This window comes from Limanda limanda, chromosome 10 (assembly GCF_963576545.1).
Source record: "Limanda limanda chromosome 10, fLimLim1.1, whole genome shotgun sequence".
NCBI lineage: Eukaryota > Metazoa > Chordata > Actinopteri > Pleuronectiformes > Pleuronectidae > Limanda > Limanda limanda.
In genome coordinates this window covers 10,468,301-10,482,273 of record NC_083645.1, presented here as the reverse complement: position 1 = coordinate 10,482,273, position 13,973 = coordinate 10,468,301, and the positions used below count along the sequence as shown (strand labels likewise).

Here is a 13,973-nt window from a genome sequence, read left to right as displayed (position 1 = left end):
AATATGTGCTAATGGCGACAAGCTTTCTTAGTTTACAGAGGGAGATGGGGAGAGGAAGAGAGAGAAACCATATAATGCCTTGTTCTGTTATCACCAAGTCTACACGTGTAATTTCATAGTGTTGTAGAGTCAGAATTCAGAGACAAGGACAATTAAACCACTGCCTGTAGAGGGACAGCCTGGTATAATGCTACGTTACACAGTTCACTGAAAGTATACAATTTCAAAAATACAGCTCGCAGCACATGAATAAATCTCTACCTCTGTGATATCAGAAGGCACTATGCAATCATGACAATATAAGATCTGCTATTTGCAGAAAACTTCATTTCACATCTTAAGAGGAAACTTTGCTGGATACATTTTCATTACAGTACAGCACCTCTTAACTCAGACCACCCTGTTTAACATCCACCCATGTGGTCTACAGTGGAGCCCAACTCTCCTCGGTATATGTGAGGTGAATACAGTTATATACTCTGCAATCTCATGTGTAAATCTCTAAAGCAGATTAGCAGGTAGTACTTCAGTCCAACTAATATGTTTTGATCCGTCATGTACGGCTAAACATGAAGAAATTCAACAAAAGTTTCAAAAAGATACCGACCGAAACATGGAAATGAAACTTGACACTTTGATGTGTCGTTTAGTCATTTTCCTCAAATCAAATGATGCTTCAATGTTTAATTAAGACAAAGTGGTCTTTTTTAAATTCAATAAATCACAGAGGGACTCTTTGTTAAGCGAGATTGCTGCGCTTGTAAAGCCCAAATGATCTACTGCTGAGTGGTGTGGTCAACTAATCAGCTTAGATCATGTAAAAACTACTACAGAGGCAGGTTTTACATCCTCTATAGGGCAATAAATCCAAAGGAGCCAGAGGCACAGAAAATGTGATTCTTCAAGATGAAACTAAACATTTATTTCCATCATGCTGCTTTGGACTTTTTCATTGACTACATTCTAAACCTAAAAGTAGGAAAAGAAACAGGAACACTTGGAAGAAGAGGGACAAAGTCTGTGTTATTAGTAATAATAATATTCCAAATGTCCATTGTGAAAAGCATCTGTTGCAGACAGCAAGATCATGAGATCTCTTTTTACAAAGTGGGTGCACTTTAACTGTCACCTAATCCGGCTGAGTTCACACCTCAGTGAGGAAGGAAACCACTTCACCCGTTACTTGAGGACTGCAGAGACATCCCAAATATGCCTGTTCTCCACAGAAGTTTATAGGTTTCCTGGAAACATCAGTGTTTTAATTTCTAACCCTGAGGATTTGTGCAAAAATACACAGTACAGAGAACGGGGTGTGATCCGCCATAGACAGCCACTTGGTGGATGAGCAGGACAAAAGACAAAGCAGCTTGATGTCCAAAGGAGACGGGACACCAAACTAAGACAGCTGCAACACCCATTTAAAGGTGGTATATTACAGGACAAATGCATTAGAGAAAAGCTGGTTTTCCCAGAGATCAACTACTTAGTGGTGTATATTTGCCACAAACAAGCAAAGAGAACCAAAATTGAGGATATTTAATATGAAATATATGAATCTGAGGGTTATCATAAACTCATATGATGCCAATACTTTGGCTTTTGTACAAGCATGCACTTCACTTGGCCAAACTGTCAATTCTACAACTACAACATTTTCTCTTCGTTTAAGGCTGACAAGTGAGAACTAATCATCCAGGATATACAAAAAGTAGACAATCAAAACTCTAGAATATATGCAAACTTGTGTTTAGGACAATAATATGGTACATGTGGCCTGATCAATATTTCCTTCATTACCAGTGACCCGTGCTGAATCAGCATTGATAAACGTCAACGAAAGATTGTTGGTTGCTGTTTCCTCGTCCATCCATAGTCTGTCTTGACAAGTGTAAGGACATTTATATATTGTCCTTGATCATGAAGCCTCAGCTCCAGTTCACATCCTATGCAGACAAGTCTCATAAGGTGTATGGCGTGATGCATGCTCATTTAGCTCCATAAATATCCACAACATTTTGTTTGAATAATGCATCTCGCCTTCAGGAGAGGTGGAAGAGTCTGTATCCGACCTGTGAGGTGTACAAGGCCAGATGTGCAGCAGGGTGGACAGGGCTGCAGCTGTACGAGCAGCCCAGTCCGTAGAGCGCTGCTGCACCGGCCTGCATGTTAACACTGAGGGGAAAGGTTAAAGACGAGAAGCCTGGGTGCAGCACAGTCTTGTGTCCAACACCAGCTGCTATTTTGAGTTTCTCCACCTCGGCCTCCTGAAGCCTCTTGGCCTTCGCTCGTCGGTTCTGGAACCAGATCTTGACCTGGGTCTCAGACAGCGATAGGGAGGAGGAGAACTCGGCCCGCTCTGCGATGGACAGGTACTGCTTCTGACGAAACTTCCTCTCCAGGGCCAGGAGCTGCGTGGTGGTGAAGGGAGTGCGAGGCTTGCGGTTGGTTTTGTGCTTCCTCAAAGAGCACACTGGTGGACTGAGCTGCCCTGAAAGACATGAGAAAACAGTGAGGCCATAACTTGGTTGGACGAATAGAGAAGTTGATGGGTTTAATATCCAAGTAGCTGAATAAGGCCTGAACCGATATGTTGATTATTAAGTTATTCATTACTAACCAAAAACACAGTTGATGGTATTGATTGATTTATCGAAAAAAGTCCTAATTTGCTGCTTCGCAAAATGTTTGTCTGCTACTGTTTTCCAATTTATATGGGAGTAAACTGATGGTATATGGGTTTGGGACAGTTAATGGAAAGATGGAATTAGTAATAGATTTATTTCAAAAATAATCCGGTTTAAAAATATGTCTCGTTTTTAATTTCCAAATACTATTGGCACAGAAGAAAACGAAAATAAAGTATTGAAAAGTATTTTAAAATGTATTTAAATCATATTATATTATGATTTGTTCTGCAAGTCATATGTGTGTCCTTTTCCTTGAAAATTAGCAGTCATACATTTGACTTATATGTATATCTCCTTAATTAATTTATCAGCTATAATCTCAGAACCATCTGTGAACGGATTCCTTTCCTTCTTTGCTATAACTTTGATATCTAAAACATGAGGGATATTCCCCACAAAAATAACCATCATAGAAACCATTATTTAATAGCAAATCCGTTCTGATGAATAATTCAAGACAAACACTTACGGGGTGGCGTGGACATCGTCATGGAGCTGGAAATCCAAGACGCACCGTCCCCTTTCTCCGAGGGTTCGCTTTTGACAGAAACTAAGTGCTGGCGTAACTCAGGCCCGATCTCCTGATGTTCATTCAAAGCGTCATGTCTCTTGTCTCTGTCCGACGGCTTCCTGTCCGACATGAGCGCCTCCACGCTGAAGGGCAGACAGGACACCTGCGCCCCGCACCTCTTCAGTGTCTGTTCAGCCTGGACTGTGGGACACTCGTCTCTCCAGTCCTCCGGCGAAGACATGGCTTTTCCTCTTTGGACAAAAAACGATATCCGATCCCAATCCAGGAAACACAGGCGGTGCTCACACGGAGAGAAACCCGGCTGTTACTAATCCCAAATTGTAACAAAGTTGACAAAAGTTGGAGCTGGGAAAACTTTGGGAGGTACTCGAGCCAGTGATGCGTCCTGATCCAGGGGTTGGGGGGGGCTGACTCGTGATAGGACGCCGTGTTTGGGACGCTCTGAACGGGATCTGTGGGGCCACACCCCCCAAGCAGACAGCAGGTCAGCCAGACATCACATCCATTTGGTGACAATTAGGAAAAACACAGTGAGAATGGTTCGTGAAGAAAGCTCACCAGGCTTTGTCATAATTACAGACGTCAGCAGACCGAATGTTTGACACTAAAAGCACAGGGAAATAGATTTGAAGTTGTGGATTAATGCATGAGAAAAGTTGACAAGGCCTTGTATAGTGGGGGGGAAAGAATCCACTTATGTATGCTTAACTCTTTCCCATCCTTCAATTAGGCTGGTGGATAAAAGGCATCAGTTAGACATCTGAACAGCTGTGTTTCCACTTAACAAAAGCTGATATAGCTCCTGATTCGAGCCCTGACTCGCCCGACCTGACACACCGATTGTGGGAGAATCACAATGGTGATCAATGAGCATTACCGTGCTTTTAAAATTCAGACATCACCGTACGGCAAGCACACACTTAAATGTGAGAGTCAGTCGGGAGATAGATTATGGTTTTGGGCAGGCCTTAAAATGACTGTCATTACATTGTTATTATTAACACCTTGTAATTAGGTCTGCGGAATCCGGTTCTTTTAAGCAGGATTTAACGGTAATGAAGGAAAATTGCTACCTTCCTGAGGTGTGTGGCGCCCGCTGCGATTAGTCCCAGTCTCTGCTCTGCCGGTGGAGACAGAGGCGTCTCGTGCCTGTTTGAAGCTCATACCTGTAGGGCTCCAGAGTATTAGGAAACATCATGAGAAGTGGAAAAAGCAGCTCTGCCCTTCCTAAACACTTCCTCCAACCACACACGGATGGGATTCATCACTGGTGCTAATGTCATGTCCTACAAACCAGACAAAAAAGGTGCATGCATGTCAAAGCTCACATCAAAAGATGAACAGTGAAAGATTTAATGTCGTACTGAGTCAGAGTTCATTCAGGGCAAAGAGAGACATGCACAGCTGCTGATGCAAACTTAAAGTGCTTATTGCATGCTATGTCCTTTAGTCCAAGTTTTGCTTCTAGGCTACACTCTCCGGTCTGTTTCCTTTACTATGTGCGTGTCTCATTTAACAACAGATGCCCACACACACAAAGGCCACCTGTGAATTGACTGTCCAGAGCTCTGTGATCAGCCCTCAAGAGACTGTGTGCTCTCTGTAATCAGAAGGATTACACTGGCATCATGGTTTCAACTCCCAAGTGCCTCTTTGTCATTTGTCTTCACATAGTAACCAAGGTGTGCACGCATGTACACACACGCACACACATACGCACACAAACTCAGGGTCACATTTGGAACATATAGGAGGCTGTGGGTGCATGATGGTGATAGTTGGAGGTTAGAATATAGACAACGGATGGACTATGCATCTCCACCTCCTTCCATTGTACAAGAGGTACGCCAAAATATCTGTTATCTGATATTTTGGCATTTTCTGAAGCCAGAGACTGCACAGTAGAGGTTGTGGTGTGAGCCACAGTATCGATGTCACACCAACATATGCATTCAATTGAAAAATCATTTGACCCAAATTTTAAAGCATCAAATAACTAAAACAAAAAAAAACGTACCTGAAAAAAGAGACTTGAACATACATCAGTGTGATAAGAACTCCCTAAAATGACAAAACCAGCAATGTATTTATTTGATTTGTACTTTGACTTTAATTTGGTCCATGTCCTATCCACTGACATGGAGGAGATGGGATTTATACTGTTGCCAGCCACTACAGGGCGATCGGGATGTCTTGGATACACTTTTGAGGAGTGGTCATGTCCACTTTATATATTTACAGTCTTATTAATTGACTGTTTTAAAATCTCATTTAATCAAAATAACAACAGTACAAATTGTACCCCCTTTAAGTAGGATTCAAATACCATTCTTATTAAAGTATAGAATGAAAGTATTGACATGTTTAAGCATTAGCTAGTTTTTTTTATTTGTAGAACCAAAACTAGTCAGATTTTAAGATAGTTTTTGGTTAATACAGCTGTGCAAAGGCAGCCCCCCCCTGTAATCTGCCACCAATGTGACATGTCTTTGTAGTCAACTGTGTAACTGGGACCAATTAGCTCCCTGCTATCCACCATCATGAGCGCTGAGACCGTTTCTGCTTGGTCTCTGGAGGAAGACACACAGGGAAAGTTAAATCCAGAGCCGGTGCAAACTGACCATCCCACCAAAGGTTACACAGTCAATGTATGAATGGTGCAGAGCAGCAGTGGAACAGAGAGCTAACGTCCTCAGCTCACACTGATTGCCCCAAACACCAATTAGCACTCCTTTCTCTTCTGCTTCACTTCACCTGCATGTATTTCAGATAGGAATACTGCCTTCCTGCACATTTGGAGCCAAAGTCTTGACCGGGAGGATGGAGCTGCAGTAGTGGGATCCTGTTGATACACTGAACGCTCTTGACAAATTGAGTCAATGAGTCAGGCTCAGCTGTCAATCATGACATTTCGACCCCATTTTTATACCATCCAATAACTAATTAAAACCAAACCTTTTTGGAAAAATTCCCATTTGAATATACAGAACATTGAAGTTACAACAACTACATAATATGATATAATTTCTAGGTTTACTTTTGTTTACACTAATATGGAGGAGGTGGGATTGATGACCTATACTGCAGCCAGCCATCAGGTTGGAATTGAGATGCCTTGCCTGGGCTTTCATGTCATACATCTTTATATACAGTTTGGGGTGTCTTACACACCAAGTGAGTGCGGTTTGCATCTTTGACATGCAGCAACATGTTCAAGCCTAGAGTTAAACACACAACTACACACATCGACCCACAAACTCACTGTAGCCATCACAGAGCAATCAAGACTGAATCAATTCTTCCTCTGGAGACAGTCAAAATAAACTACTCGTTAAAAAAAACTAAACAACTATTGTTTAATGTCATTGTAAGTACAGGGTAGGATGGATTACAGCAAAAAGTCAAATGAGCTCTTAAGATGTTAGGCCCAATACGGAGGGGAGCTTGTTTTGGGTAAATCTTGGCCTTGATGCCTTCAAATGAGTCCTATGTTGTAAAGCTGACACCCACCACTCCCAAAACTGCTTATTTACTTAAGCACTGTTTTTAGAGTGAGCTTTCCTACACAGCAGTCCTGTTTTTTTATGTTGTATTAACATATACCATACCTGTCGACTCCAAGGCACAAAAGAAATGCCATGATGTATCTTTGGGTTAATTCAATGTCACAGTTGGATCTCTGTCAGGGATCCACTGTGGGAACTGATGACGCTTATGTGAATACAGTTTTCATATAAATGCAAATGGAGAACTAAGGTTTTAGCACAATTAAGATTAAAATGTGGCAAACCAAAAAAAAGCATAAGTACCCTAATTATATAGATATATAGTTTAGTTTTATAAAAAAGAATAAGTTATTCAGCAAAACATGGTAATTAAAGACAACAGTAATAAATGTAGATGACATTGTGTATTGTGCCTTGTGATAACAAAGGGTTAACAAGCTTCAATCTGAGTGGATAATTATTTGCTGGCATACTATAATGAGATATGTTTTCTTGTTACTGCTACTTCAGGTCCTTTCGTCAAAGCAATCATTGCGTCATGGTTCGTTGAGGGATCTTCCAGCACCTTTGTTGTTTCCACTGTTGTTGCAGCAAGTGACTAATAGCAAAAAATGCTAAACAAATTGTACTAAATCAATAACTGATGAAAGCACAGCATTAACATCTCCATGTTACCACAACAAATCAATGATGCCAATGTACATGTGCTGCAGATTGTCTGGTAGCAAGTTCAACTTTTTAACTTTGACCCACATTTGCTCTGAAATCAAACCACAACATATACTCAGTAATATTATCTTACAAGCGTATCATTAAACAATCCACCTCAAAATGAGCTGCGGTCTCGTAAAGTCCCTCATTGCATCTTTAGACCACATGAACAATTGTGAAATATTAGTCACTACCATCTAACGGGGGTGAGATTGACGTGTTTGTGGGCTCCTCCAGGCAGAGTGATTACACTGTTGATCCACAGGTAAAACATCACCTTCACAAAATTATACCGCCACTCTTATTATGGCCTCTGAAGATGATTTGATGAATGGCAGAGGTCATTCAAAGCTAGAAAATATTCAAATATCAATCTAAGAATGACTAAAATTACAAGTGTATGTGCCCCAAGCAGAAAAATATTTATTGGTGGTTACTAACATTGTGTAAGTTTTGTGATTTATAATTTGAGGTCACCAGTGGATTCGATTATAGGTTGTTTATGTAAATGTACATGTTGCTACACAACAATAAACATGTTGATTCATAAAGAGAGACCTTTATGGCAAGGACAGATTACAGATTAACGAGATCAAGAGTCTACAGTTGTGTTATCGGCTTTGAGCTTAAATCTAACATAACCTTGCTATAATATGCTCACATAAATAATGAAAGGAAAATCCAGGTGTAGCTTGTTTATAATTTGGTCTGTGTGTTTTGCTCTGTGATAAGACTAGTGCAGAGATTGTTGTTCTGAAAAATTGTACAAAAAATGAAACAGAATAATCCTGGATCATCAGTTTAACTGTGAACCAGGACTTAAAATTTTGCTGAGGGTGTGAATGAGTAAAAAACCTAGAAAGTTATCATTATCTTAGCTTCTTTTGATCTCAGCTGAAAGGTGTTTAGCATTTTACCAAAAATCCTTCCCGAGTGCATTGTCAGCTCGGAAATCTTCTGACATAACAGAGTCAGGAAGTGGTAAAGGAGGTGTTAAAATATAAAAACGAAAGAGAGATGCACAAGCAACACCAAACTCTTGTCTAGGATACCAACATTTTACTAAACCAAACCTGAGAAAGCTGCTCAACGTCCACCCAGAGGATTTGCATTATTGAGTTGCAACAACATCCGTGACATTATGTAAACATGAATTCGAAGCTCAGCCCAAACAATATTTAATCTGCAACTTATATTTGCTTCATATTACATTTGAAAGCTTAGCGTCTTTTATTAATTTCTCCAACACATCTCCAGTTTCTGCTGACTCTGCTACTTCCTGAACTGGTTCAGAACAACAAAAACAGCTGTTTTTAAACTGCCTAACATCCCGAGGCCTCCTCCGCCAAGTAAACAATGCAGTAAACCGCCGCTCTACAGGCTCAGCAGTCTGGAGGTACAGTCGCCACAGTCTCCTTTCAGACCACAGCTCTGATTAAAAGACCTGTTTTACTGCTAATCACCACGACAACAGTCATTTATCCTCAACGCTATAAAAGCACTCACAATAAATTGCCTGTTTACTTGTTCCAAACAACCAGATCTATTTGCTGCAGAGTAAATCAGCCAATGAACTTGATGATTTGTTTCTGATGCAGAGTTAAAGCGTTTCTAAAAAGCTGAATATAATATACATTACTCAGTACATCCAAGCCACTAGTTATATTACTCAAAGGGAACTGATAATGACCCAAATCCCTTTTTAAACAATGTTGTTTAAATCAGCAAGTATTTTGCTGCAGGAACTTTCAGAAAGTAATTGTTTGAGTGTAACTCCAAAAGATAGGACCCAGTTGATAATGAAAAGATGGCGGTTTAAGGTCAAGAAAAAGTTACTCACATTAGTGACCACAGGTACCCAGGAATTACACCAACTCAAATTTAGACATAGATCTGAAAATCCCTATAACAAAAGCTACAAGAAACATCTTTTTAATGTAATAAAATACTTGCAGCTGTAGGACATATGGGTGGCACACTATCTAACGCCATCTGTATTATAGCACATACTGTACTTCAAGAGGCAACACTTGAACTGTAATGAGAACTCTGTTAAGGCTGCCATGTTGTGTTCAGGGTAGAAAAGGGCTAAATCAACTGGCCTCTAAACACAGAGGCAATGAGGCTCATCAATCAAAACATTGAGAAACTGCAGAACAATTTAAAGTTAATTGCCCATGGTTTAACAACAATCATTTTACAGTTAAAATAATCACAGCCATATGCTGCTCTCAAGTGGATTTACTGATATAAATCCTGATAACAAGCAGGAACCTGAAACCAAGGGTGGCAGATTCATCACTGAAACCTTCCATAAGCGAGGTCAGGTCAATGCCGTTACTCAAAACTGCTAACCACTTTTTTATTCATGCTATAAATAACTGTGACAAAAACACTTTATCATGAATGTATCCTGCATTATAGGATACTAGTATATAATATATTAATAAATGATAGAAGCAGATCTCCTTTAAGCTTGTTTGGTAACAGGAGCCGACATATTACACACTTTTGTGATCATTTTAGCTTTTAAGACAAACTGCACTTAGTGAAATCTTCTTTAATTCATAGTAGAGCCACAGTGGTCGACACAATGTGTCATCACTGCAACAGATATTTGTTACCTGATGATAAAATAGCTTGGTGCCCTTTCTGTTTGAAGGTATTAAAATTACTTTAGTCTAAGAGTATATTGTGTAGTGTAGACCAGGAACTGAAAGTACAACAGACATTGATGCAAGAGTAAGTGGTGCCCTCTGGTGGATAAGAAAGAGAGTTTTACCTGAGATAATAATAGTAAATCCTGTAATGTGGATGGACTCAATATCATAAATAGACTGTCTTTCTAATAAACTTTATATTTTTGATAACATTTTTTGTAGAGTAAATTATATTTTGTTCACTTGTTACTGTTTTTAGGGGAAAACCTTAAGTATTCATAGTAACGTGAATAATTAGCACAAAGATTTGAAAATATAATATCTTTTAATAAAACAACACTGTCCATTGAACCTTAGTGTAAAATGCTCTTCTTCCTATTGTTGATGGTCTCACAGCAGAATACTAGTAAGCACTTAAACGACCAAACTCTGCCTCTTTGTAACACTGGTTTTCAACAAAATATGTTTAAGTAAGTTAATGCATCCTCTACTACGAACAGGGGAGAAAAACTGAGCACATCTTTTAGATAGAGTAATGGTGTCCAGCTTTTCCAGCGCAGCATCAGTGAGCCTTGGTGAGGGCGGCGAGTCTCTGCCTGATAAGCTTGTTCTCCTCCATCATCCTGGCGGTGGTTTTAAGAACTGCCAGCGTGGCCTATCCAGGAAAGGAGTCACATCCCCAGCAGGAGAGAGAGAGGAAGGAATAAAATATATAGTTTAGTTCCTGGGTCCAGTGAACACATTGTACATGAGTTGTTGTGTGGTTTTGAGAAGTAGATCACGCTGGTTCTGGTATTAAAGACCAAATTCAATGAATATTTGCTGATACATTCTCTGCACAAAAATTGTGAGATTAACAAGCAACAAGTAAGCAAACAGTTGGCTTTAGATAATATTTTACTGTTGCTCGACGTGGAAGTGATTGTGGCCCGTTAGTAACTGTTTACATCCAAGATGCTACAAGATAACTAAAAGCCAAACAGGGAGTGGCCACAGTCACAATCATGTTTTTTCCTGAGGAGTGTGACTCACAGCCCACCCTTCTGCTTTTTGTTACCAATGCAGTTACTATTTTCACTGCCATAGAGGATTGGGGGGAAACTAGTCGTATTCAAATGTTATGAAAATGTCAATCATGCATACAGATATGTACATTTCTGGATATGTTTGTGTTCAGTGGTTTCTGCCTACCTCTTTCTTTGCATTTGTGGCTTTGTTAGTGGATCTTTTGGAGAAGAAAATCCCTCCAATGTCAGAGTCAGCATCTGTGATTAAAATAAATGTGAATATTAGGTTTCCTCTGCTAACAGTGCAGTCTACCTTTACAGAGAGCAAGTTTAGCGCTCATTCATGCTTAGTTTTGCCATCTTTCTATAAAGCAGATCCATGTTTGTGGACACCATCGCAATCTTGTCCACAAAAACAAAAACAACATGAAGAGCCTCTCAGGTTAATCAAAATGTATTTTTTTAAAATAGTTGAATATTTGTATGATAATAAACTGTAGTTAGCTGCAACAACAATGTATAGGATTTCTTTATGACAGTGGTTCACAGCATTTTTGCGTGTGACCCCACACAACCTTTTAATAACATAAAAAATCACATAAAAATAAAGTTTGATATTTACTTATTTTTAGGGGCAGTGACAGTGAATGAAAGATTACCATATTTTAAATTTAACATTAAAAACTTTTTTCTGCCCCCCCCCCCACGATAAACAGTCTCAAACTATAGACTGTTATTCTTCTTTTCGAAAACAGGAGCTAAACAACTAGCACCAGCTAGCATTACAAGCTAGCGTCTTAGAAAACAATAGCAGCTTAGAAGGTAGCTAGCAACAGCTTAGGGACTAGCTACTTTCTTAGCTAACATTAGCAGCTAAGGAGCTAGCTAGCAACAGCTAACGAGAATAGCTACTTTCTTAGCTAACATTAGCAGCTAATAAGCTAGCTAGCAACAGCTAACGGGACTAGCTACCTTCTTGGTTAACAACTTCATTACCCTGGCTCCCTCTTGTGGTCACAGAGGTCCTGTTCTCGGCGGGCTTCGACGTCCATCCTTCAGGTGTTTGGTCCTCCTGTGTCACCTTCTTCCTGGCTAACCTGTAACTGCTGAATTCTGGTAATTTGACTATTAAAAGAAACCGAGGTTTTCCATCTCTCTCCCTCTTGTTCCGGCACTTGACCACTTTCTGGCAGGACTTGGGCGGGCCCATGGTAGTGTCAAGCTTTGGTTCTTCTGTTTGACTGGAGCCCAGCTGAGAACCAAACCTGGGGACATACACATCCTCAGCTTGAGACATCTCGCCCTCTACAACTCTAAACTCTGGAGGTTCCATCCTAGAAATGTTGAATGTGTGCGGAGTGCTCTCTGCCGGGTCCAGAGACTGTTTCAGTTTGAGAAAGAGAGACACACACACACACACACTGGCTGGTTTAAGAGACAGAATGAGATACTGAGCAGGAAATCTTTCACCTTTGCAACTGTCTAAGACGGCAAAGATTCCTTTGATCTATGCCAACTGACAAAGTCACTTGTTCCTTTGATGATGGCTCCCATTGACGAAAGTCTTAGAAAAGTCAGATCGCACCATTCCCGACCGAGCCGCACGTTCTGAGGTATTTTTAGTGCATGTGTAGTATATGTGCATGCATTGCATTACTGCACACATCATTATTGTGTACAGCATATAATACAGTAATAATACAGTTACAAAGTATTCTAAAAAATAATAATAAATGAACAGAAATTAAAGCCTAGATAAAATCAAAGAGACTTCCTGGTCTGTGTAAAAATAATAATAGTACATTTTGAGGCATTTCTATCAGTTCCTGGGTGGATAAAATAATTTTTAAAAAGCTAACCATTCAGAGAAAATCAAAAGAGGGTTTTACTGTAGAAGTGTGTTTTAAGAGTTGATTTAAAACATGGTACTACTGCAGCCAGCATCTCTAGACCTTCGAATGGTGTTTATGTTTGGCAGCATTTGTGAGGAGATCAATTCAAGATTGGACAAGCTGTGTGACATGTTGCTCAGGAAAAACAATCTCTATCAAACAGAACTTTAAGCTTCAGTTAGTGTGACAGACAAGCAGTGTGTGGCAGTATTTTTGTAGCGATATGCAGAGGTCCAATAATAAGATTTCAGTTTTATAATCATTCATATATTTCACACATTCAGCTTTTTAAAATCAGACAGGCAGTCGTGTAATGAATCCAGCATGATAAGATCAGTGGACTTAAGAGGAATGTCCAACTGCGTGTCATCTGCATGACAGTGAAAGGAGATACCAGGTCTACTGAGGACCTCACCAGTTTTCTGTACAATATGATCGAATGAGCTTGCATTTCAGAGTTTCTGTTATACAGTAAATAAAATGTTTTTAAGTGTAATCTATAGCCCATCTAATGATCCTTGGGTAAATGTATGCCCTGACAAAACATTATGATACATTCATATTCAAGGAGCATCTTGGAGATCATTATAGTTGTAGGACAATGAGACAAGTTAAATCAGTTGTATGTTGTGGTTTATGTCAAATCTTAATTTGTTGCAACTAGATACATATACTATCTGTAGATTAAGTTGAAATGTTTCTCTCTGCAATTAATCAGTACAAGGTGGAAACATTGCAGTATAGCTTCCAAAATGTAGTTAAGTAAAATGTTTCCTGAGTAGATATACATTCCATCAATGTTAAAAACTAATTCAAATCACGACTGGACAAAAATAAATGCAAAATAACCTCATTCACAACATTTTGCAGCATGCATACATTCATTTCACTTGATACAGGCTTTTATTAGACAAGGAAAGGGTTTGCTGAGACACAGGACAGCAGGTTTAGGTGAGCTAAACAGCACCCACTAAGGCC

General features: G+C 39.7%; 1 protein-coding gene across 1 annotated transcript; it reads right to left on the bottom strand.

The window, feature by feature from the left end:
• Nucleotides 1-2,039: 2,039 nt before the first annotated feature.
• Nucleotides 2,040-12,400, bottom strand: LOC133012275 (homeobox protein MSH-D-like). The gene is made up of 5 exons (XM_061080253.1): nucleotides 12,100-12,400; nucleotides 4,293-4,385; nucleotides 3,587-3,671; nucleotides 3,157-3,449; nucleotides 2,040-2,488 (listed from the first exon to the last, which is right to left on the bottom strand). Exons 1-5 carry the CDS (start codon nucleotides 12,398-12,400, stop codon nucleotides 2,040-2,042), a joined length of 1,221 nt encoding a protein of 406 aa, XP_060936236.1.
• Nucleotides 12,401-13,973: the final 1,573 nt, after the last annotated feature.

Coding starts and splice junctions, on each gene's coding strand:
- LOC133012275 (XM_061080253.1), bottom strand. CDS start 12,400: ATGTCTCAAGCTGAGGATGTGTATGTCCCCAGGTTTGGTTCTCAGCTG. Junction 4,386..12,099: donor GACCACAAGAGGGAGCCAGG/GTAATGAAGTTG, acceptor GGAGCCCTACAG/GTATGAGCTTCAAACAGGCA. Junction 3,672..4,292: donor GCGCCACACACCTCAGGAAG/GTAGCAATTTTC, acceptor GTGGCCCCACAG/ATCCCGTTCAGAGCGTCCCA.